At 39.8% G+C, this 27,263-nt stretch overlaps 1 protein-coding gene across 5 annotated transcripts in view; it reads right to left on the bottom strand.

Moving 5' to 3' along the window:
- Nucleotides 1–27,263, bottom strand: part of wrn (WRN RecQ like helicase) — a 134,495-nt gene that overhangs the window by 51,905 nt on the left and 55,327 nt on the right. For all 5 annotated transcript variants that reach the window (XM_059965363.1, XM_059965364.1, XM_059965361.1 and 2 more), the window contains 7 exons: nt 17,964–18,032; nt 15,858–15,940; nt 9,268–9,374; nt 5,930–6,117; nt 5,647–5,821; nt 2,832–3,013; nt 551–652 (listed from right to left, as the gene is read on the bottom strand). In XM_059965363.1, coding sequence (XP_059821346.1) covers nt 551–652; nt 2,832–3,013; nt 5,647–5,821; nt 5,930–6,117; nt 9,268–9,374; nt 15,858–15,940; nt 17,964–18,032 — 906 coding nt within the window. The remainder of the gene's footprint in view (nt 1–550; nt 653–2,831; nt 3,014–5,646; nt 5,822–5,929; nt 6,118–9,267; nt 9,375–15,857; nt 15,941–17,963; nt 18,033–27,263) is intronic.

Consider the following 27,263-nt stretch of genomic DNA (forward strand, 5'->3'; position numbering starts at 1 on the left):
GAGCTTTTGGCACACTGGCCTTCATAAATCAAAGTACAGGGTACAGGAAGGGTTGTTACATGAAAGTTGTATTAGACGTTGGTGAGACCTAAATTGGAGTATTTGTTCAGTTCTGGTCATCTATCTACAGGAAATATATCAATAAGATTGAAAGAATGCAGAGAAAATTTACAAGGATGTTGCCAGGACTTGAGGATGTGAGTTACAGGGAAAAGTCGAAATGGTTAAGACTTTATTCCCTACAGCATAGGAGAATGAAGAGATTCAAATCAGGCATTACAGAGGAGATGGGCACAAATAGCAATAAGATTAATGAAGACCTTGAATAAAATTTTAATGTTAGTTCCCTGTTCCTCCTCTAATAATTTCTTAATTAAGCAAACAGACCTGTCCTCAGTTGAATGTTCCATTTAAAGAGAGCATTTTCAACAATACATCCTTCAACCTTGTTTATACATTCAATTCCTTGCACACAGCTCCAGAACACAAGATGCCAACTTAAAAAACAAATGCTATCAAACTGCACTGAAATGGCTGACAGAGGATTTACTTTCTTCTGCACTTGGATGAAGTGAGGTATTTCTTCATTTTTTCCATCATCTTAATTTTGTAGTTACGGAATGTTGAACTCTTAATCTTATTCAGCAGCTGCCTGTGGAAGAAATGATGACCATATCAATTCCAACATGCACGCTCATGTTTCTTCCTTATTCACATAACTTACGTAGTCATGTACCATTAACACACTTCAGCTTTTCCTGTGCTGAACCACCATTCACTAAAGGCAAGTTTGCAATGCCAGCACACTGGCGAACTCGCTCTTGACCTAACCACTAAAAGGTACGCAATAATAACGCGGTACGACTTGCTTTCTGAATGCCCCCTTAGTTTTTGCTTGATCATTAGGTGAAAACAGTATACTTAAGAACAGAAAATCAAACTGATAAAATAAATAAGTGGGCTATGCCACCTACTATCCATAGACTGGCAAGAGTTTAGTAAGACATGGCATTTTTTTTTACTATTGTTTAGTAAAACATACCTTTATTTTTACTATTGTTTTGTAAATAATACTCAAAATTCAATATAGGGTTACAAAGGTTTCTAATAATTTTTATGAATAGTTTACTGTCATATAAACTATGGTGTCATGAAAGCACTTCTTCACATAAAGCTCTGAGTAAAAGTATTCATGGTAATAAATACAAGAGCACAGAGAACAGGGACATGAACCTAAAGGGTATACAGGGAACAGGGCTCCAGTTATTTTAAGGCATGAACAGGAACAAATGGAGTCCAGTAAGTTTAAGATGTGCATGGAAACAGGGCCCCAGTGAGTTTAAAAGGAGCATGGGAAATGGGACCCCAGTGAGTTGAATGGAAATGCTGTGACTTTAAAGAGAGCAATAGGAAGAAGGGCCCGTATTAGGATTTCCAAACAATGGACCAGCCAATTATTGGGAGTTTTCCTGTAATTCAAACTTGGGCTCTACAATTCAGCCTTTTTCTCAGATGATCATCCAAGACTCCTAACTGATTCCAAATAATGACCTCTATAGGATAATACATACAGATGGACCTGAGGTGAGATTAAGATCCCTTTCTTGATTCGTTACTGAAAAATAGTCAAATGGTGAAGGACCAGAGGGCTGCTGGTAATTCTGGGGTCTTAAACTAAGTAATAGGCTGTGCCTTAAATAATCACAAATAACTGTTCATACAGTAAACTAACAGAACCAGATTTACAAAACACACAAAATGCTGGCAGAACTCAGCAGGCCAGACAGCATCTATGGGAGGAGGTAGTGACAACGTTTCGGGCCGAAACCCTTCATCAGGAGTGAATCAGATTTACTATCACTGTCTGACATGACATGGAAATAGTTGTTTTGTAGCAAAATTACAATGCAACTACATAAAATTAGTATAGACTGCAAAATATAATAAATTGAGAAGAAAATGGATTAATAAGGCAGTGCTCACAGATAGTTCAGAAATTTGATGGTGGAGGGTAAGATGCTATATCTGAATCTTTGGGTGTGGGTTTTCAGGCTCCTGTACCTCCTCAAACTCTTAAAGTCAAGCCACTGACATACCTTCTTCAAGACTGCATTTGTGATGGGCCCAGGACAGATACTCCAAGACGCTGACATCCAGGAACTTAAAAAGTGCTCATGTTATTACTTCATACGTTCTTTGCAAACAAGTTCACTTTGGAGGGATTGTTAAAACTGGTCACCACCCTAAGAATGTTGAAAACTCACTAATGTACAGACACAATTATGAAGAGGTAAGGAAGAATGTAACTAATTGGGAGCAAAAACTATTTAATTTCACTGGATGAATTGCCCTCAGTAATAGTGTCTACCCCACTTGCAGTTATCATCAGACAAGAGGTACAGTAACCTGAAGTCCAACACCACCAGTTTCAGGAACAGCTACTCTTTATCAAACATTTGGTTCTTGAACCAAACTGCACAACCCTAATCACTACCTCAGTAAAGCAATAATATATTTACTTAGCACTACAGTGAACTTTGTGTACTTTTGTTCTAATTGCGTTCTCTCTTATATAATTGATGTCTTGTGAATGCTTTGTGCTTGTTTTAAAACAAGTTAATTTTAAAATGCACTTGTACTTGCAAGTACATGTACTTATGCATATGACAATAAAATCAATTTTAAAAACGTTAGAAAACTAACTTCTGCCACTGAGAAAAATCGCATTAAGTAAAAAAAAGAGCATTCCCTTTGACCATGCTGTGCACTTCCCTTTTTCCAGTACCAACGAACACCACCTATTCACCTGAAACAAAAGTAAGCTTTCATACCTGTTTAACATCATGTCAGCAGAACTCCATAAGACGTGACAACCACTGGGCAAACCATCCCGGCCAGCTCTCCCAATTTCTTGATAATATGATTCCATTTCTTTAGGAGCTCCATAATGAATAACTTTACGGATATCAGGCTTGTTAATTCCCAAGCCAAAAGCAATGGTAGCTACAACACACTGGCCGAACAAAAGATATCTGAATGAAATTATGAACCACGAAATTTGAACTGTTTCAAACATATATAAATAAATGGGGAGAATTTAACAATGACCCATAATTTGCTCTCAAAATAATTGTCAGAACATTCAGCATACATGTTCAAATGTTAAAGCAAAGACTAACTTAAACATGGAGAACAAAAGGATTTTTTTCAGAGATCATTTGTTATCAAGCTTATCAGTTCAATAAAGTTCAATACTTTAAACAGCATAAAGTTACAATATTTGTATTTTAAATCTAACCTAAATTTGTGGCAGAGAAATTTTATAAGATCTTTTCAATCAAACCAGCTTTTCAACAGGGCTTGAGAGCTAATTACTATCAAGCATTATTTCTTGCACCGTACTTTTACTGTAAGTGAACTCTCATTCCTGCATGTTATAATTGTTGCAGAAAATTACAAAAGCTTGGCTACTTGACCAGAGTCCAAAAGAACAAAACTGCACATGGCCAGGTCACGTGTACATGTTCATGAAACATCCAAGTTTGGATAAAGTTAAGATATTCCTGTGCTGATGGACTCATATTGACAGAATAATGTGTTTGTATGAGAAGAGAGAGTAAGGAGGATGATACGAGAAATGCTGAAGATAGTGAGGTCAGGAAAGGAGGAGATGACGGCAAAGCAGGTATGGCTGAAATTTTTGGGAATAGTTCAGAAGGTGCAGGGTAGATACATCCACAGAAGAAATTGTTCTCAAATGGCAGAAGTAGGCAACTGTGGCTGACAAGGGAAATTAAGGGCTGCATAAAAGCCAGGAAAGGGCATACAAGGTAGCAAAAGTGAGTGGGAAGTTAGATGATTGGGAAGCTTTTAAAACCCAACAAAAGGCAAAAAGGAGGGAAAAGATGAAATATGAGGGCAAACTAGCTAATAGTATAAAGCAGGATACCAGAAGTTTTTTCAGTTATATAAAGAATAAAAGGGAGGTGAGAGTTGATATTGGACCTTTGGAAAAAGATGCTGGTGAGATAGTAATGGGGACAAGAAATGGCAGATAAACTTAATGGGTACTTTGCATCTTGCTTCACTGTGGAAGACACTATCAGTGTGCCAGAGGTCCACAGGTGTTAGGGAGCAAGAGTGAGTGCCATTGTTACTGCAAAGGAAAAAGTTCTAGGCAATCTCAAAGGTCTTAAGGTGGGTAAACCATCTGGACCAGATGGACTACATCCCAGAGTCCTGAGAGAGGCTGCTGAAGAGATAACAGATGCATTGGTCATGATCTTTCAAGAATCACTTCATTCCCGGAGGACTGGAAGATTACAAATGTCACTCCACTATTTAAGAAGGGAGGAAGGCAAAAGAAAGAAAATTATAGGCCAGTTAACCTAACCTCAGTGGTTGGTAAAGTGTTGGAGTCTATTATTAAAAATGAGCTTTCGGTGTACTTGGAAACTAATGATAAAACAAGTCAAAGTCAGCATGGTTTCTGTAAAGGGAAATCTTGCCTGACAAATCTGTTATGGAGTTGAGTGGAATCCAGGATTAGCCATGATGGAATGGCAGACCAGACTTGATGGGCTGAATAGCCTAATTCTGTTTCTATGTCTTAGGGTCTTATGCAGGGGGAGAAATATTGAAAACAGGAAGTCAGGATATATAATTTACCAAGTCTTCATACTCAAGGCAGATATTAAATTTAAGATTTAAACATTTTTCTGTCCACATCTATTCTCTTGCATTCAATTGTTCTACTCCTCTTTAGTTTCCTTTTTGTATCAAAAAGTAGAGGTGGTTACATGCACCATCAAACAAATTATGGTACATTATCAAGTCTTAATATTTGGATGACAAGTTATTTCATGTGAGCACTTCAGATTCCTGTTACTGTACATTGGGTTAAATGTCTTCTTCTCACTTCTATGAGACTTTCCAATCAGCCATGCAGCAATAACACAACTAGTGCAATACATATACTACTCTTAGCCCTGAGGTAAAGGAACTTTGTGGTGGAAGATGGCTGTTAAAATTGAAGAAACAAGGAAAATAACATTCAACCACTCACCTCCAAATTTTAATTGCGGCAGACTGAATGATGGGATACTAATTCATTTCCAGTAGTTTAAGGTACCTTTTAAGTTTTAATGCCTTTTTTCCCCAAATTATTTAGCAATCAAACTATTTTTAAATATCTCAGATGTATCCCATAATAGTTTAAATAAGCATTTGGCATTAGTACCACTGTATCAGAGTGTTCAGGAATCAGAATCTTATGATTTGCTGTCTGAAGCTTGTCACTCATAATACAGCGTCCAACCAGATCTCTAAATCAATTGGTCACACAGAGCAGTAAAAGATAAGAACAGTCACAGAAAAGACATGAGGTGTTGGGAGTTGGGGAATGCAAGCCAAATAATTGAATATTATCTGGCTGAATCTGCTTTATGATCATAGGTGGAATACTATTTCTTCCACCAGTCCATTACTTATGGTAATGCCATTCAGTCTTTTGTTAATTAAACAGTAACGCACAAAACTGGAGTAATATATATTAAAAATATTGACCAATTTCAGTCTAATACTCTGCATGTCATTCATTACTCACCCAACCATGGTAATTTAAACAGGGACCAAAATATTTCAGACCTGAATTTCGTCCCTCATGAACTTGTGGTGCACCTCTCTCCTGGCCTTGATGCCCAGGCCTGCATGGTACGTGCCACAAATGACATTCAGCTGTGACAATGCTCCAGACACTGATTCTGTAGCTTTCCTGGATCTGCAGTAAATTATAGTGGGTCCTTCAAACTCAAAGGAGAACCTATAATTCAAGAGGAAACATGCTTTCACAAAACTACAAACCACACTGCATTAGATAATAAATTGCAGATGAATGCAATTTTCTGCATGTCCGTCGGTCAATACATACTTGTCCTTTTTGATTAAAAACTGTTTTAAGTCTTGCTTAATATCTGTAGATTTACAACCAACTTCTAAGTACAGGTTTGGCCGATCAAAGGTTGTGCAGACAACCCGAGGATTCTTCAGCTTCAGATTCTCTATGATGTCATTTCTGATTGAAGGACTTGCAGTGGCAGTTAAGGCAACGACTGGAACCTAATGTCATAAATAAAAATAACAAAGTTAAAGTTGCATCAGACATTAGCATTTACTTTTCACTTTTATTTATTTAGCTCAGTAAATATTGTGTGGAGAAAAGGAGGCTGAGGAGTGTTGATGGAAGTAAAAAATCCATGAGTGGAAGAAGAAAAATTTAACAAGTACCTGGATAACCACAAAAACCCACACCTAAAAGGCAATAGACGGAGTGCTGTGAAATGGGAATTTTGGACAGCAATGATGACAATGGATTGAATGGTGCCTTTGGTGTAACTTTCTGCAAGTAAGTAGATGACCCAATCAAGGCTTTATTATTGGTCATTCTGAATCACTGAGGACATTAAGTAGCAACAACACAGCAAGGTGCAGAAGTCACTTTTAACCCATAGCAGGTAGTGGTGGCAGGTCGTTCTTTTGAAGGACATTAGTGAATCACTTGGAGGTTGTTGATAAAATCCACAAGTCATTTCTATTATGCTACCAGTAAAATTTTATATTTTACCATAATTGGATTCAAACTTAATCATCTAATAAAAAAATCATGGGCAAGCTGCTTTCAATAATTACAATGGCTATGTTGGTAATATGGAATGAAATTTTTTTTGTTAAAGTGGATAAGGTAAATATACACAACAAAGTTTCTACCAGATTATAAAAACATAGAACAGAACAGCATAGTAGAGGCCAGTCAGCCCATGTTGTGCTGTCCTTTAACCTACTTCATTATCAATCAGCTCTCCTACAGGGCTCATAAACCTCAATTTTTCTTTCATCTATGTGCCTAATCTCTTAAATGTCCCTATTGTAACAGCCTCTACCGTCACCCAGGCAGTGCAATTCAGGCACTTGCCACCCTCTATGTAGAAAAAAATTACCTCTGACATTTCGCCTAAACTTTCTTCCATTCACCTTAAAAGGATGTCTTCTGGTATTAGCCATTGCTGCCCTGGAAAAAAGGCACTGGCTGCCCACTATATCTACACCTTCAATAACCTTATACACCTCTCTCAATTTTCTTCGCTCCAGTTTGTTCAACCTTTCCTCAGAAGATAATTTCCTGATCCAATCAGCATCCTTCTAGATCTCCACTGCATCTTCTCTGAAGCCCCCATATCCTTCCTATAACGAGTTTACCAGAACAGAACACAATATTCGAAGAACGGTCTAACCAGAATTTTTTCAAACTGTTTTCTCAAAGAGCTTTTCCAAAACAATCAAAACTTTCCTTCAACTCAACTCTATCATTCAACTCCATCTTCCTCTTCTATAACAGTTATCACTATTAAACTGAAAAACAAAAACTAAAATACACTTTAAGACCCAGTTCTCCTTCCCATTAATGCCATTTTGATGTGAATTATTCTTGGCAAAATTTGAAGCAGAATATCAGTTGAGAACTCTAAGCCCCCATTGGTAAAGTTCTGAGGTGATGTGAGGGTCTCTGCACATCACAGACAGTTCTGAGAAGTGACCTCACATTTGTGATGAACAGAATTGAATGAAAAATAGAAAAAGACTGGATAAAGTGAAAATGAAGATCTCAATCATGTATTGAAAGAATGGATTTGGCAGCGGAGTGAACATGCCCATGAAACAAGTTAAGATCTATCATGAAGAATTAAATATTGAAGGTAACTTTGAATATTCAGCAGGCTGGTTGCAGAAGTAAAAGTACTACATTAAATTTTTAAAGATTTAACAAATTTTAAAGATAAAGCATTTGCTGATCACAAAGCAGCAGAAAAAAAATCATTGATGAGTTTGTGAAGATCATCGCTGACAAAAATATAACACCAGAACAAGTCTATAACGCTGATTGTTCCAGTCAAGATGGTGCATACGTACAATGCACCTTTGGTCAACATCTTCTGGATAGATCATGAAACCATGTATTTCACTTCACTTGTCTTTTACATTTGTTTTTTTAAAAAATGTGATTCTGGAACTGTTGGAGCCTGTGATTTGCAGTTTAGAGATCGTTTAGGTGTTCCAGCGCCCTGCAGTCTCCAAGAGGAGTCTGGGAAATAGAGGCAATATGCATGAACCTTGAAGTGAGAAGGCTGCGGGGTGCGAACCGATGTTCAACTCGCCATTTAAAGTGACAAAGGAGACTGACACATCGATGTGAATGCAGAAAATGAGCATCGACTGCCTGCCTTTTGATAGGTGGTGCAATTGCTCTTCTATAAAGAGAGGATACTGTCTTTTGGTCACTGGGGGATCGATCTGCTACAGAGGCGGCAGATTGCCTTTTGATCGCTGGTGAGGTTGCTTTGCTACAGAGAGGGGAGACTGCCTTTTGATCGTTGGGGGATTGCTCACTGCCAGAGAGGGAAAGGTCTGCTGCTGTGCCTGGAGAATGTTACTCAGATTTGCTGTGTTTGGGATATGGACTTGGTCTACAGACTTTTTTCAGACTTGTAGTTTTTTATATTCTGTGTTTTTCACCAGCCCTTTCTCATTTTTTGTGTGTGGGGAGGGGTGATTTGGGAGTGCATGAGCATGCTCCATTTTGTTTTTTGTGTGGGGAGAAGGGATTTGTGAGTTGATGATTGTGCTGCCATTCTTTTCCTTCATGGTTTCATGGCTATCTGGAGAAGAATAATTTCAGAGTTGTATACTTTGATTATAAATGAACCTTTTATTGTTTTTATATCTTACATAAAACCTAAAAGAAATATAAAATACAAATACAGTATATTGTAAACTTTTAATCATAGTGTCATAGATGGAGCTAAGAGCCTGCTATTGTTTGTTGCTCAACAGCTAATTCAGATATTCTCCTGATGCTGCTGAGTTACTTCTGTTATCCTGCACACATTATATTTTCATTATATTAATGATATGGAATAATTTTTACTGTTAATAACATACAAGTGATGAACAAGTGCAAGACAAAGACTGCTTACCAGTAGCATATAAATTCAGAGTTGGAAATGATGGTAATCCCAAATTATCTCATTATATATTCCAAAATCTGAAAAAATCCAAAAGCCGAAAGATTTCTGGCTCCAAGTATTTCAGAAAAGGGGTACTGAACCTACAGTATTTGTTATACTGCTCCAAATAACTTGTTAGTCAAGACTCATGATGGTCATTTACAAAAAAGTGCTGCCAACATTTCAGTAAATACATGAACCAATTTACCTGTGGCAGGACTTGTTTTATAGACCCCAACGACCTGTAAGCACTCCTGAAATCATGTCCCCACTCAGATATACAGTGAGCCTCATCCACAGCAACTAGAACGATACCTGAAGGTAAATCAAAAAGAGAATAAATAAACTGAACTACATGCACAAGTGCCTATTTAAACAATAAAATTCACCGTTGGAAAAGTCTACAGAAAAAGCACATTATACAAGTTGCAGTGCTATGTGCTTTCCACAAATAAAAGGATGAACAAAGAAATGCTCATTGTCATTTAGTAATTCTGCTCTTTAGAAGCCAATCTGGAATTTACAAAATTGTAATGTGCGGCTGGTCCTTTAGACTGCCCTTCATTCCAATGACAGATGTATTCAATGGCTCTATTATAATAATATTAAAGCTTGGAATTTCTCATAATGGAAATCTCACATGTGAACAATTTTCTGAATATTCTGTAGATTTCCCATCATTCTGTACCTTGTATCAAATAGACATGAACTAAAAAAAAAGTTTCTTTGCCATTTATGTCAACAGGGTCTTATGAATCTAAAATGGTCCTGGCTTTTTCCTACATTGGCTATTCTCACTCAGTGCCTCCTGATGTGGTAATACTGTTTTATTCTTTTACAACATTAATCAAGTCTACAGGGAGTTTGGCCTCATCACGTAGGACATCAATAGAGTAGCTCCTTAGCAGCTAGCCAGCTAGTTTAAATAACGTTAGCTATGCTAATGAACGAATGACACCTGTTAAACTCACCTCAACACGTTTTTTACATTTTAACCTACCACGGGTAATAGAAAAGTCACTGTTGCAAACAGAGCAGCCAGCAACAGTGTCATTATTTTTGAGGTCAACTGTAAAGCCCACCCACAGAGAAAACTGATAGGTCTACTTAGCATGAAGAGAGACCAATGAGGATGCTCCTTCTCACTCTTCCCCTCCCTCTCAAAAAAATCCAGGATATTGTATATAATGTGCAGGTGTCAGGGAGCTGTTATCAATATGCGGGAGACTCCCAGAACTTCCGGGAGAGGTAGGATGTCTCTAATTGCCCCTTGTGTGTAGATGATGATGGAATCTGTGGAGGAAGCAAGGAAATTGTTGACAATATGGGGAGAATAAATGAATCAATGTGGAAGTTAGCATAAACAGATGACTGATGGTCAGTATGGACTATGGTGGTTACAAGGGTCTGTTTCTGTGCTTCATCTCTCTAATAAAAAAGCAGCACTGTAAAGCTGCTTGAAAACACAATTTCATACCAAATTCAGACTGTCCAAGAAGTTGTGAAAAAAAACCTGCATTCTTACACTGAATAATGGAGAGTTTATGCGTATGGATTTTTGAAAGGCTTTTGACTGATGTACATAAAGATGCTAATCAAGGAACCCATGGTATTACAGGATAGTAACATTGACACAAGTCTGCTGAGTGGGAAATTGCAGAGTGATTTAGAGACAAATCCTTGTGGACTTAGCACGGCAGATTAAAAAAATCACCCGGGGTCCGTAGGACTTGGCTGCAGAGTGGGATATTATGGAATGAGTTAGAGACAATTTCTAACAGTCTCCCAATGACATCTGCAGTAAGTGCACTCAACTTCAGCTCCTGATTGGCAAGAGGTCAAGGAATTGGAGCTGGAGCTGGATGTACTGAGGATCATCTGGGAGGCTGAAAAACTCATAGAGGAGACATTTACTGGTGGGCACATCCAGAGAGCAGGCTTCAGATAGCAGGTGGGTGACCACCAGGAGAAGCAAGGGGAGTCAGCCGTTAGTGCAGGGTTCCCCTCTGGCCGTAGCCCTCAGTAACAAGTAAAAACCAGTTTGGATTCTGCGAGGAGGAATAACTTATCAGGGCACAGCAACAACAGTCAGGCGAGTGGCGCTATGGGCAGCTTTGAGGCTCAGCAGGGAAAGGTGGCTGCCAGTGACAAGTGGTGTTCCACAGGGATCTGTGTTGGGACCGATTCTTTTTACATTATATGTCAATTTAGATGATGGAATTGGTGGCTTTGTTGCAAACTTTGCAGACAATATGAAGGCAGGTGGAGGGCCAGTAGCTTTGACAACATAGAGAGGCTACAGAAAGACTTCGATAGATTAGGAGAATGGACAAAGAAGTGGCAGATGGAATACAGTGTTGGTAAGTGTATAGTCATGCACTCTGGTAGAAGAAATGAAAGGGTTGACTATTTTATAGAGAGAAAATACTAAACACTGAGGCACAAAGGGACTTGGGAGTCCTTGAGCAGGATCCCTAAAGGTTAACTTGCAGACTGAGTCTATGGTGAGGAAGGCAAATGCGATTTTAGCATTTATTTTAAGAGGGCAAGAATATAAAAGCAAGGATGTAATGTTAAGATGTAATAAAGCACTGTTAAGGCCTCACTTAGAGTATGATGAGCTGTTTTTGGCCCCTTATCTTGGAAAGGATATGCCGAACCTGCAGAAGGTTCAAAGGGGGTTCATGAAAATGATTCCAGGATTAAATGGTTTGTCATATGAAGAGCATTTGATGGCTCTGTGCCTGCATTCAATAGACAATAGATGCAGGAGTAGGCCATTCAGCCCTTCAAGCTAAAACCGCCATTCAATGTGATCATGGCTGATCATCCACAATCAGTACCCCATTCCTGCCTTCTCCCCATATCCCTTGACTCCGCTATCTTTAAGAGCTCTATCTAACTCTTCCTTGAAAGCATCCAGAGAGTTGGCCTCCACTGCCTTCTGAGGCAGAGCATTCCATAGATCCACAACTCTCTGGGTAAATTCACTGGAATTCAGAAGAATGAGGGGTGACCTAATTGAAACCTATTGAATTGTGAAAGGCTTTGATAGAGTGGATATGGAAAGGATGTTTCCAATGATGCATGAGTCTAAGACTGGAGGACACAGCCTCAAAATAGAGTGTGTCCTTTTGGAACTGACATGACGAGGAATTTCTTTAGCCAGAGTGCTGAATCTGTGGAACTTCTTGCTACTGGCTACTGTGGAGGCCAAGTCTGCATGTGTATTTAAGGCAGAGCTTGACAGATTCTTGATTGATCAGAGTATGAGAGGATATGGGGAAAAGGCAGGAGATTGAGGCTAAGAGGACAATTGGATCAGCCATGATGAAATAGCGGAGCACACTTAATGGGCCAAATGGCCTAATTCTGCTCCTATACCTTATGGTCTTATAAAAGAAAAAGAGTAGGCATATAACATAGCAATATTAGTAGGAAGTTTGAGGATTGGGAAGCTTTTAAAAACCAACAAAAGGCAACTAAAAAGCATTAAGGAAAGAAAAGATGAAATATGAAGGTAGGTTAGTTAATAATAAAACTGAGGATGCCAACTTTTTTTTCCAGATATGTAGTACACAGAGTAAAGGAGAGGTGACAGCTGGTATCAGACCACTAGAAAATGACACGAGAGAGGTAGTAATTGGGAACAAAGAAATAGTGGATGAACAAATAGTAATTTATGCAGCCTTCACTATAGAATATGCTAGCAGTATCTCAGAAATTTGAGAGTGCCAAGGGCAGAAGTGAATGCAGCTGCTATTACAGAGGAGATGATGCTTGGGAAGCTGAAAGGTCTGAAGGTAAATTAAGTCATCTGACCCAAATGGACTATACTCCAAAGTTCTGAAAGAGGAAGCTGAAGAGATTATGGAGACACTAGTAATGATCTTTTAAGAAACTCTAGATTCTAGAGGACTAGAAAACTAAAAATGTTACTCCACTTTTTAACAAGGGAGGAAAGCAAAAGACAATTTTTGGCCAGTTAGCCTGACTTCAATGGTTGGGAAGATATAGGAGTTCCTTATTAAGGATGAGGATGGTAACTTGGAGGCATATGATAAAATAGGCCAAAGTCAGCATGATCCTTAAGGGAAAATCTGTTGGAGTTCTGTGAGGAAGTAACAAGCAGGCCAGACAAAGGAGAGTCAGTACCTGTTGTTTACTTGGATTTTCAGAAGGCCTTTGACAAGGTGATGCACATAAATAGCCTATAGTATTACGGGAAATATACTAGTATGGATAGAAGATTGGCTAAACACAAAGTACACTGCAGATGCTGTGGCCAAAGGAACATGGACAACATGCTGGAGGAACTCAGCAGGTCGGGCAGCATCTGTGGAAACGAGCAATGTTTCAGGCCAAGACCCTTCGTCAGGACTGAAGAGGGAGGGGGAGGGGGCCCTATAAAGAAGATGGGGGAGGGTGGGAAGAAGGCTGGTAGGTGCCAGATGAAAAACTATTAAGAGGAAAGATCAAGGGGTGGGGGAGGGGAAGCAGGGAGGGGATAGGCAGGAAAGGTGAAGAAGGAATGTAAGGGGAAAGCACTGTGCAGTAGAAGAAGGCAGAATCATGAGAGGTGATAGGCAGCTGGAGGAGGAGGCAGAGTGAAACTGGGATGGGGGAAGGGAGAGGGAGGGAATTACCGGAAATTGGAGAATTCAATGTTCATGCCAAAGGGGCTGGAGACTACCCAGACGGTATATGAGGTGTTGCTCCTCCAATCTGAGTTTGGCCTCATCATGGCAGTAGAGGAGGCCATGTATGGACATATCTGAATGGGAATATGAAAGCAGAGTTGAAGTGGGTGGCAACCGGGAGATCCTGTCTGTTGTGGCAGGCAGAGCGGAGGTGCTCGACGAAGCAATCCCCCAATCTGTGTCAGGTCTCGCCAATGTAGAGGAGGCCGCACCGGGAGCACTGGATGCAACAGGCGACCCCAACAGACCCACAAGTGAAGTGTTGCCTCACCTGGAAGGACTGTTTTGGGCCCTGAATGGTGGTAAGAGAGGAGGTGTAGGGACAGGTGTAGCACTTACGCTTGCAGGGATAAGTGCCGGTGGGAGATTGGAGGGGAGGGACGAGTGGACCAGGCAGTCATGGAGGGAACGATCCCTGCAGAAAACGGAGAGGGATAGAGAAGGAAAGATGTGCTTAGTGGTGGGGTCCTGTTGAAGGTGGTGGAAGTTGCGGAGGATAATATGCTGGATCCAGAGGCTGGTGGGGTGGTAGGTGAGGACAAGGGGAACTCGGTCCCTGTTCTGATGATGGGAGGATGGGGTGAAGGCCACAGTATGGGAAATGGAGGAGATGCGGGTGAAGGCATCATTAATGACGGCAAAAGGGAAACCACGATCCTTAAAGGAAGAGGACATATGAGATGTCCTGGAACAGAATGCCTCATTCTGGGAGCATATGCGACGGAGACAGAGAAACTGGGAAAAGGGAATAGCATTTGGCAGGGTGGGAAGAGGTATCGTCGAGGTAGTTATGAGAGTCAGTGTGTTTATAGAAGAGATCAGTGGACAGTCTGTCTCCAGAGATGGAGACCGAGAGATCGAGAAAGGGGAGAGAAGTGTTTGAGATGGCATTTGAGGGCTGGGTGGAAGTTAGAGGCAAAGTCGATGAAACTGACGAGCTCAGCATGGGTGCAGGAAGCAGCACCAATGTAGTCGTAAATGTAGTGAAGGAAAAGTTGGGGAGCAGTACCAGTATAGATTTGGAGCATAGATTGTTCCACATAACCAACAAAAGGCAGGCATAGCTGGGGCCCATGCGAGCTTGGCTGACTGGCAAGAGGCTAAGTTTGGAAATAAAGGGGGCCTTTTCTGGTTGGCTGCCGGTGACTAATGTTGCTCCACAGTGGTCATCTCGGGAACATTTCTTTTCACATTATATGTCAATAATTTGGATGACAGAATTGATGGCTTTGTGACCAAGCTTGTGGATGATACGAAAATAGGTGGCGAGGCAAGTAGTGTTGAGCAAGCACAGGGTCTGCAGAAGGACTTAGACAAATTGAGACAATGGGCAAAGAAATGACAGATGGAATATAGCATAGAAAAGTGTACAGTCATGCACTTTGGTAGAAGGAATAAAAAGTTTTGCACATGAATTAGAAGCAAGCAGTGTTGAAGAAACATTAGGACCAAGCAGTGTTGAGAAAACAGGTTGTCTATAGGACATAGACTGATTAGGAGAATGGACAAAGTAATAGATAGAGTACAGTATAAGTAAGTGTATAGTCATGTAGAAGAAATAAAGGCATAGACTATTTTCTAAAAGGGAGTGAACACAGAAACTGGAGGTGCAAAGGGATTCCCTGAAGGACTTGCAGGATTCCCTGAAGGTTAAAAAAAGAAATAATTTACTATTCTTACCCAAGGGTAAAAAGTAGATGCTTTTGGTTGCTTTTAAGCAGGTTTGCAATGCTGAAGGAGCTCGCTCAGAACAATATTCTTAGAAAGATGGTAACAATAAAAATGGTGTTCTCAGCCCATTGAAAGTTATCAGCACCTCACTATTTATACTGTTGCCCTTAAAACAACAAGCTTACAGAAAGAAAACAACTGAAGTCAAAATTTTAAATTTAACCTGGGTTTGATATGGACAGAAGGAGTCAATCCTAACAGATAGCATTAAGAACGAGGGAAGCCAAGTCACAGCAGTTTTTAATATGAACAGCATATGTAAACCTCAACATATTTGATGAAATAACAGCAGATCCCTTAAAAATTAGATTACTGTGTTTTTGTTATGTGTATTGAAAACCCATTTAAGGATTAAGGTTGAACATACCAATGCTATCATCAAGTTTCTTGAGTAACAACATCGATCCTGAACAGTATTCAGGTGTCATGTAAACAACTCTGAAATGACCCCTAGAAATTAAAATAATATATAAAATCAGACTAAATCAATCTTTATACACAATATGTAATATCCCACTACTGTTGCTAACCACTTGGACAATTTCAACCAAACCATGAACCCTTTCTGTAATTTTGATTGCTGGTTCACAATTTGTTGATAAAAAGATCGTCTTTCAGCATGATGAAGTGCTCTCCCACGGTATTTTTGGATGATGTAGTTCATTTGATCCTAGAGTTTTATAATGTTTATTTTAAATCCCGTTTTGGTTCTGTTGTTCCATCTTATTCACTTCATTATTTCACTGAAATGCTAACACCAAATTAAAGCACAGAGTAACCTAGTATTCTCTTTTCTATCAAGGAAGAGAATAACACATGTTTTTTCTTAGAATTGAAAGAGTGATGGAACCAAATTCAGTCGTAGCACTTAGAATTTGATGCGGAAAATATTTCAGTGCTGTGAAGAAATAACAGTTGAATGGGAATAATTAGAGTCCTCATTCAAAAAGGAAACAAGCTGAATGGAACAAATGGACTCCTCCTGTGCTGTAGAATTTAATTCCATAGAAAAAGCTAGAATAACCCTCTTATAAATATACAAAGCTCAGCTCACTGCCGGGAATATTACTTAACTAGCAAAACAATGGAAATGATAAGCATTAAATCCATACATTAAATGTGCCAGGGAGATTTTATTACTCAATTAATACTATAGTTATGGTAGTTTTATTTCCCTATTACAGAGAATAAGCTACAGTGCATTCCAGTTACTTGGACACATCAGGACCAGTACATTTTGGCCCAATTAAGCAGTCACCCCAATTCATCAAAGTTTCATTGAAATAGTTAAAAAGAGGAAAAAAAAAACTACTGCTTAATTGAGTAACAAATTATGTATTTAAATGAAATACAGAACAAATTAAAACACTACCATGTAATATACAACTGTGTATTAGTACCCAACAGTTATTGGATGAGTTTTATCCAGTGTACAATGCCATGTTCTTTTGACTGTAAATGAATAAAATCAGCATAGGTACCTAGTGCAGATAATAGACTGCCTTCACATAATGCCTTTGACAACTGCATCCTTCAAATCTTCATTTTCACTTAGCATTCAAGATGATTGCCAATACTTTCGCAGTTCTTAACTTGCTGAAAAAGTGAAACAGTTTTAGTTTCACTTCCAGCCATTTCTGATAACTCTAAATGCTTGAAACCATAGTGAGCAAAACAGTTCCAAATTGTCTTGTTGCTTATTTCTTGCGAACTATCAGTGACAAAAATCACTGCTTTTTGACATAAACATATGCAACTGGTGCTATTTAGAAACTGTTTGCTTAAAGCAATGTGCAATGTCTAATGGCGACATAAGTGCACATGGCTGATGCTAGCTAGAAACTGTTCAGCAACAGTCTCCTGTCCAGATTAAACTGCATAGTGTCCCAAATAAACAAAGGGAATCCTGGCTATTTTCTTGATTAGTTCTTGTTCTTTAAGAATTAACTGGAATCCACTGTACCTTATAATCTATGTACTGATACCAATGTTAGAACAAAGTGTTACGATAATTGTGACACCTATCAATACCATATATTAAATAAAAATGGACCACACCTCCCATGTTAAATTAGGGAATATTGATAAAGAACTAATTTTTAAAGGACAGTATTTAAAGGGACATCCATCCAATGAAACAGAAAACAAGCCACAACAACAAAAGAGTTCAATCCTGCAATAGTTCATTATTTCCAAAATAATGTAAAAATCATAAATTTAGATATACTGTAGATTTACAAAATAAATCTCTGAAAAACAAATACTAAATTTTCCAAATATAAGATTAGCTACTGCAATAATTTTAGTTTTTCAGTGCAGGACTCTTGTACAAATTCTACTTTCCCAAAAAACTAAAAATTATAAAATTTTGTTTCAAACTCTCATATCATAGAGCAATGAAAGAATAGCTGGTTTTGTTCTCAACCCAAGTTTACAAGGAGACCACATAAGAATCCACTGGCAGTATACTCACTTCATTAGTTCATGGGAAAATTTCTGTGCCTGGGCAGAGCCAAGGAAACAAGCTGTTATGTTGGACATGCTACAAAAGAACATAAGATACAGGAATAGTGAGCCATTTTGTTGCATTGATACCATTCATTTAATTAGCTACATTGTCAAGCCGAATTAATAACTGTCAATGACAAATGCTAACAACTGGTATAGTTAATGTCTTCAATTTATTCTGATAACAATCCTTCACTTAAACAACCCAACATACTAGTCTTGCATGATAAAACTACCCTGAAAATAACATTATTGCTGTGTTTCCTTGTCTTTCTTTGAAACATCAATTTAAAGACACATAAGCTGCTGTTGCTTTGAACCAAAACTAGCAATATACACTATTCTGACAATATACACTATTATTCCAATTTTTGCACTTTTTAATTTGTAATTTATAGTAATTTTATGTATGTTTTTGAACTGTGCTGTTGCTGCGAAACAACAAATTTCACATCTCATAGGTCGGTTATAAATCTGGTTCTGATAAACAGTCAGAGTGCATTTTAAATACACAAAACATCATTGTATGAAATGCACTCATATGATTGTACAGATGTACATTAATTAAAAAACTTCACTTGCAAGGTAGTAAAATAACCCAAGATACTTATAGGAGAATTTATAAATAGATCCATGGAGTTGTACAGCATGAACCTCTTGTCCATACATAGAGACTTGATGAAACAACCTTAAAAAAATATTGTTTTAATTTCCACATATCATTTAACAATGAAAGAAAAGTAGCTAGTTTTACTATGTTCACTAGAAGACTTCATATGAGTTCTGGCTTAAGCAATTGAAGAGATGGCTTTCAGCTAAAAAGCTTTTGTATCACTCCCTCTATCACAAATATATTGTTCCTTAGTTAGGGTGAGCAAGCAGCTGCAGATGGTATAAATCTGTAACAAACCCCTAATACTTTTTCTATATGAAGCTATAGTTGATTTACATCTTTTCCAACTCAATGTACTGCATTCCACTCTCACAAAGTTGACTCTCTACACTGTGGAACCCAAATACAGATTGAGTAACTACTTTAACGAAAAACTCTGATCACACTGAACTTTTCACTTGAATCCTCCATGCCACTCACACTCTGTCTTCAGTCTCTTTGGCCTTAATGAAGTCCAACAGGAAGTCATGGTACAACAACTCATCTTCTGTCAAGGCATACTTTGGCCCTGGGACTTAACACTGAATTCAACGTTGTTTTTAAATCAAACTTTCTAGTTTATATTAGAGATGGCTGGTTGTAGGGAACACAGGGGATACTCAGCAGATTGGGCTGCATCTATAAGAAGAGGTTCAGAATTGGTGTTCTGAGTTGATGCTCTTTTATTGAAGGAAAAATAGAGTGGGCTGTCAAGCTAGGGCAATAGCTCTGCTCCCCTTTCTACAGTCAAGTTCAAGTTTGTTGTCATTTCAACCGTATGCATGTACTGTATACCACCAATCAAAACAACGTTCTTCTGAACCAAGGTGCAAACCGCAATATATATAACTTACACAGAATGCATGAAGTAATAGTACCACAAATAAATTAACTAATAATAAGATGCATTTATGGCACAAGTTTAAAAAGTAAATAGTATAATGCTAAGGGCCCTACATAAGCAGCCTCCTAGTAAATATCTCAGAAGGTGGAAGAGAGACACCTTTCAATTCTTACTGAGGTCTTGCAATCGGATGCCTTGCAATTCCCATACCAAACAGTGATGCAGGTGATTAGGTGCCCTGTAAACATCGGTTCGAATGGGATGGGGGTGGCAGAACCTCACTGGCCTCAACCTCCTTAAGTGAAAATGCTGCTGTGCTTTCTTGACTAAAGAGCTGGTGTTGAGGGACCAGATCAGGAACTTAGCACTCTTAACTCTCCACAGGAGTCATTTATTTGCAGTGAAGAATGGTCAGTCTGCACCTTTCTAAAGTCCACAACCATCTCTTTAGTCTTGTCTATATTGAGACTCATTCTACAAGTCATTCCACCTCCTCTCTGTACGCCTTCTTGAAGCTGTTGTTGAGGCCAACCACTGTTACGTCAGCAGCGTAAACAGCACTGGGCCCTAGGTGGCTCAGCTGCCAACACAGACTAACTGTGGTCTTTCTGTCAACAAGTCCAAAATCTAGTTACAGAGAGGTACATTGAGACCCAATGAGGACAGTTTACCCACCAGCTTCTGAGGGATGTTTGTATTAAACACTCAGCTGAAGTCAGTAAGCAGGATCCTAGCATATAAACCATTTTCCAAGAGCAGAGGGCAGAGGCTATGGCATCATCACTGGACTGATTTGAGCAATAAGCAAACTAGAAATGGTCCAATATAGCAGTTAAATGGGATTTAATGCGACCCTCAACCAGCCGCTCAATTACTTTTGAAGTCAGTACCATGGGATAGTAATCATTAAGGCAGATTAACGTTGCCCTGGGACAATTGTGGCTGCAAGGAAGTTTACAGGGGCAGTGGATTCTACCAGAGAGATGTTGAAGATGTCTGTTAGAACCTTTGTTAACTAGCTGCACAGTTACATTATCAGCACCGCAGCTTGACATGGGTTTTCCTCACATCAGCTGCAGCCAAACAGAGTGCCTGCTCCTTGGGAGTGGGGGTGGAGGTGCTTTCTTGCTGGCACATCATTCCATACATCAAACCAAGTGTAAAATACATTCAGCCTATCAGGAAGATAGGCAACACTTCTGTTGATGTGCAAGTGAAGTTGTAGTCTGTTGTGGTCTGAATGCCCTGCCTAATGTTTTTGGTGTATGGTTGTAAATACACCGACCAGAAATGGCTGGATATTCTCTGTGAATAATCTCCCTTTGCTAATCTGGTAGCTATCTTATCCATCCAACTGAAGGCAGTATCCCAATGCCTCAGCAGCACCTGGACTTCTGCTGTCAAGCACGGCTTCTGATTTGCCCACAAAGAGATGTGTTAAATATCGGTGATATCCTCAATGCACATCTCTACATAGCCTGTCACAGATCCCACAAATTCATCGATATTGATGTGATAGCCACTGCCCTGAGCACGTTCCAGTCCTGCAATGCCGAGGTTGCTGGCCAGATCTTTATCTCCCTTGGAACTGGTGTAATCAGTGGTCTGTACACAGGAATTAACATAACACATAAGTGGTCAGTGTATCCAAAGTGGGGGCAGCTTTATAAGCACCATGGATGTTGGCGTAAAACAGGTCTAATGTGCTCCTGCCTCTGGTAGCAAACTGACAGAATTTAGGCAGAACTGTTTTTAAGTCATCAGTAACAATAAAGATAACGATGTGTGTGGCAGCTTTACCCATCATTAGCCTGGAGGAGGTGGCGGGAATGTATACAGCCACAATCAGAATGGCAGTGAGGGGCCTGCATTTCAACATTAACAACTCTACCAGAGGCAAACAGTGGGACATCACTACTGAAGAGTACACACACACCAGTTCTTATTAACATAAATACACAATCCTTCTCCATAGGTCTTACCAGAGGTCACAGGAATTCTGTCAGTGCAAAAAGAGATAAAACCCTCTAAATGGATGACCACTTCAGATCTGCTATTCTGCAGTCATGCTGCCATCAGGATGAGTGCTCAGCAGTTTTTCATCTCATGCTGATTCAGCCGGTAATTTAGTTTATTTCCTAGCGATTGAATATTTGAAAGCAGAATCAACAGAAATGGCCACAAACACTAGTGCGCTTACCACGCTTCTGTTTTGTCATGCACACTTCTGACACCGTCTTGCTGAGTTACTGTAGCAGGCGACAACACGGTATACAATAAGCATACTTTGTAACGTGCAGCCTTCTTGATGCCATTTGCCTAATTAGTGGGGCTTCAGCTTCAGTACAGTTTAATTTTCTATTACTTATATCTCTATACATTTCTTCTATCAGACAATTTGGTTGCCATAACAAGCTACCTTTTCTTCCCATCTCCAGCCTTCACAGGTTTTGTCTTCACATGCCTACCTTTTCTGCCAGTTAGAACATAAATGCTTTTTAAAATTTTATCCAATTCAGAAAAAAGTCTGAATAGTCAGAGTCCACTGGAAGCTGAGGCTGAAGACAGTCTGGAGGACTGTATAAGTTTGTGGGTGGAAGGGAGGAAAGGGGCTTGTTTTGCTGTTGTTGTTTTGATGCTTGCTGTGTGCGATGTCGTTCTGTTGAGCATCCTGGGATAAGACCATAAGACATAGGAGCAGAAGTATGCCATTAAGTCTGCTCCCCCATTCCATCATGGTTAATCCCAAATCCCACTCAATCCCATACACCTGCCTTCTTACCATATCCTTTGATGCCCTTACCAATCAGGAAACCATCAACTTCTGCCTTAAGTATACCCACAGACTTGGCCTCTACCACAATCTATAGCAGAGCATTCAAGATTCACTACTCTCTGGCTAAAAAAAATTCCTCCTTACCTCTGTTCTAAAAGGTCATCCCTTAATTTTGGTGTTGTGCCTTCTAGTTCTGGATATCCCCACCACAGGAAAACTACTCGCCACATCCACCCTATCTAGCCCTTTCAACATTCAGTAGATTTCAATCACAACCCCACAAATTCTTCTGAATTCCAGTGAGTACAGGTCCAAAGCTGCCAAATGCTCCTCATATGTTAACTCCGTCATGGAATCATCCTCGTGAACCTCCTCTGGAATCTCTCCAATGACAACACATCCTTTCTGACATATGGGGCCCAAAACTGTTGACAATACAGGCAGTCCCCAGGTTACGTACGAGTTCCATTCCTGAGTTCGTCTTTAAATCGGATTTATACGTAAGTTGGAACAAGTACACCCAGTATTATTTAGCGTCAGTTAGTCAAACTTTTGTCTTAGTAAATAGTATATATTTTACCTTTCTATGAATATAAAACACTCAAGAAACGTATGAATTCCAATAATTAAATCACTGCGTTGCTTAGTAATAATTGTAGCTTTCATCGGGACAGGGCCTTTCACATGCTCCATTATTCTCACTTTAAAATTGTTCCGATCGTTGACCGGCTGTAGCCTAACGCTTTTCCAATGACCGATGGCATTTCACCTCTTTCCAAACGGTTTATTATTTCCACTTTATTTTCAATCGTGATTGCTTCCCGTCAACGGAACAGAAACACTGTGGGTGACAGGTCCCAACCTAAGCAGGCTCCCGAGGTCCGCTGGGTCCTAAGGACTACAGCACTGAATTCCCCAGGTCCTAAACTGCACTGCACTGAGATAGGTTAAATGGGACAAGTGGGGGCTGTGCTTGGTTTGGGTATTTGATCATCCACAATATCCTGTGTGGGAATTTAAACTGGAGGTTGCAGTGTTTTTTTTTACGAGGTCGAGTTGCGAGCTCGACATCAACCAGGCACGGATGGTACAGGAGTCACTGGATCGACATCAATCCATCAACCCGGCACAGGAGCGGTCTGTCACTAAATCAAACTCGAGAACTTCCGTTCTCCAGCCAGGCACTGATCTCACTGCGCCACCAGCCAATCGGAATGGGGGGGAGGGGGGGAGGTCATGGTGAATCTTACTAAGAAAATTTAAGCCAAGTACAAAGTTAAACACTCAACACAGTGTCAACTGCAACAACTTAAAATGGCAGACAGCATCATGATCCAATTTAAAATGGCAGACGACGTTGCGATCCGAATTAAAATAGCGGACAGTGTTCTCCCTTGGTTCGTAAGTACAAGTTGTCCGTAAATCAGACATTCATAACTCGGGGACTACCGGTACTCCAAGTGTGGGCTGACTAGTATCTTATAAAGGCTCAGCATCATCTCCTTGCTTTTGTATCCTATTTTGCTTGAAATAAATGTCAACATTGCCCTTGCCTCCTTTACCACAGACTCAACCTATAGATTAACCTTCTGGGAGTCTTGCACAAGGACCCCCAAGTCCCTCTGCAACTCTGATGTTTAAACCTTCACACCATTTAGATAATAGTCCACACTATTGTTATCTTGCAATCTGACACCAAACTGATTTTCCTAATCCCCTTGCATATTGAAGTCCCCCATTACAATTGTGTCATTACCCTTATTACATGCCTTTTCCAGCTCCCTTTGCAATCTCAACCCCACATCTTGGCTACTACTTGGAGGTCTATTCTTACTCCACCAACAATGATTCAACATTCTCTGACCCTATGCTACCTCTTTCTAAAGGTGCAATTCCATCTCTTACCAACAGAACCACAACACTGCCTGTGCCTTCCTGCCTGTCCTTTCAATACAAAGTATATCCTTTGATGGTAAGCCCCCAGCTATGGCCTTCTTGCAGCCACATCTCAGTGATGATGATGGATGCTACGTTGGCGCCAGAATGTGTCGCAACACTTACGGGCTGCCCCAGCATGATGAAAATGACGTATTTCACTGTATGTTTCAATGTACACTTGATAACTTCAACTTTAATCTTGAGGTCATAAAGATGAAACTTTAACAGTTGTTCTCTCTCCATAGATGCCTGATTAGATAAGCAATTTCCATTTATTTCACCACATTCCAGATGTCATCTCACCATGTCTCTTTTAATTGGAGTATTTATTCTCTAACCTTACATCCAAGTTCCCTTGATATAAACATTTGCTTCTTAATTAGTTTATGAACTTTCAGTGATTATGGTTAGGGACATAGCAATACTTACCAGTCATTTTTCATTTAAAAAATAAACCACTTCGTAATTGTACTACTGAAGTGGGTGACCTCAAATTTATGATCCTTAATTATTTAGTTAGCTTGTGACCATCTCCATTAAGTCTCTCTGCAACCCCTACACAGCCTACACTGCCACATAGTTTTCAGCAAATCTTGCTACATTACACTTGGTATCTTCAACCAAATTATTGATAAAGATTGTGAACAGATGGGTCCCCAACATCAGACAGACAGACAGACATACTTTATTGATCCCGAGGGAAATTGTGTTTCATTACAGTTGTACCAACCAAGAATAGAGTAGAAATGTAACAAAATAAAACCAGAAATAATTAAATAATAATAAGTAAATTATGCCAAGTGGAAATAAGTCCAGGACCAGCCTATTGGCTCAGAGTGTCTGACACTCCAAGAGAGGAGTTGTAAAGTTTGATGGCCACAGGCAGGAATGACTTCCTATGACACTCAGTGTTACATCTCGGTGGAATGAGTCTCTGGCTGAATGTACTCCTGTGCCTAACCAGTACATTATGGAGTGGATGAGAGACATTGTCCAAGATGGCATGCAACTTGGACAGCATCCTCTTTTCAGACACCACCATCAGAGAGTCCAGTTCCACCCCCACAACATCACTGGCCTTGCGAATGAGTTTGTTGATTCTGTTGGTGTCTGCTACCCTCAGCCTGGTGCCCCAGCACACAACAGCAAACATGATAGCACTGGCTACCACAGACTCGTAGAACATCCTCAGCATCGTCCGGCTGATGTCAAAGGACCTCAGTCTCCTCAGGAAGTAGAGACAGCTCTGACCCTTCTTGTAGACAGACTCAGTGTTCCTTGACCAGTCCAGTTTATTGTCAATTCGTATCCCCAGGTATTTGTAATCCTCCACCATGTCCACACTGACCTTTTGGATGGAAACAGGGGTCACCGGTGCCTTGGCCCTCCTCAGGTCCACCACCAGCTCCTTAGTCTTTTTCACATTAAGCTGCAGATGATTCTGATCACACTATATGACAATATTTCCCACCGTAGCCCTGTACTCAGCCTCATCTCCCTTGCTGATGCATCCAACTATGGCAGAGTCATCAGAAAACTTCTGAAGATGGCAAGACTCCGTACAGTAGTTGAAGCCCGAGGTGTAGATGGTGAAGAGAAAGGGAGACAGGACAGTCCCCTGTGGAGCCCCAGTGCTCCTGACCACTCTGACTGACACACAGTGTTGCAACCGCACATACTGTGGTCTGCCAGTCAGGTAATTAATAATCCATGACACCAGGGAAGCATCCACCTGCATCACTGTCAGCTTCTCACCCGGCAGGGCAGGGTGGATGGTGTTGAACGCACTGGAGAAGTCAAAAAAACATGACCCTCACAGTGCTCACCAGTAGTTCTCAGTTCTACAGCACTGAAAATTACTTATTTATTCTCATTCTGTTTTCTCTACATCAACTAATACAGAGACTGCGCCAGTTTATTATCCGCAATACAACATACTCTTACTTTATAATCTTGTGCAGCACCTTATCACAGGACTGGAAATTCCTAATACATTCATTCAACTGATTCATCTATTCTTAACCTTCACTTCTATCAAAGCACTGTTTTTCATAATCCAAAAAAGTAAGAAAGTACAGTTTACAAAATCAATACAGGCAACTAAATCATAAATCGAGTCATTAGAAGATCAATATAGTTACACAATATCTTCACGTCCCGTCAAACAGTCAGCAATCTGATGAACGCAGAAAAGCATGAGAGGAGTGCCACAGCAATAATTCCAAACTTAAAGAACCTTGGTTATTCAGAACAGAACTGGCCCTTTCACTTGAGCAGCAAATAAAGGCATAAAAAAGATACTATGGCATAGTGTAGACCAAAAAACCAAGGGAATATACACTTAAACTATTCAAAGATAGGAACAGACTGACTATTGACTGCCTTTTCTTTGTCCAGAACAGATTGCCATTGGAATATACTGCCAGCTGCTAGGGTCTTCATCAACTCTCCTCAAACTTTCAAAAGAGACTGGCTAATTCTTGGCTGAGGAAAAAATAGCATCATTTAGAATTTGCATCTCTATAAAATGCACATATTCCATGTGGTCTTCTGACAGGCGTGAACTTTAAAGGGGGTTGGAGGAAGAATTTACTGCATATTGGCCTTGGTTTTATCCCTTTTATCATTACCTTTCTCAGGAGACATCACAGCTATTGGGGTAACACCCACTGAACTTTCCATTCTTGTCAATATAATATACCTTTATTTGAAAAATCTTTTGCTCTACCTCCATTCAATACCATTAGGCTCACTGAAGTAGAAGTAGCTAAATTCGACAAAATGGCACCAGAGACCAACAGCAAAATCTTGCAAGATGGCTTAAAAATCTATTGAATACACTTCTTCTAAATATACTTCTGAACTGCGACTGATTGCAGTCTAACTTCTTTAAGAATGTATTCGTTGGCTGTCTGAACTATCTACGTCTTCTGCGATCTCCTGGTGCATTTGGCATGGATGAGATTTTGTGTCAAATCCTAATCCCATGGTCTGCTCTGTTACTCTGTGCCAATTAAAGTGTCAAGCAAGATTAAAATGGTTGAGAACAAGAGCA

This window comes from Hypanus sabinus, chromosome 3 (assembly GCF_030144855.1).
Source record: "Hypanus sabinus isolate sHypSab1 chromosome 3, sHypSab1.hap1, whole genome shotgun sequence".
NCBI classification, from domain to species: Eukaryota; Metazoa; Chordata; class Chondrichthyes; order Myliobatiformes; family Dasyatidae; genus Hypanus; species Hypanus sabinus.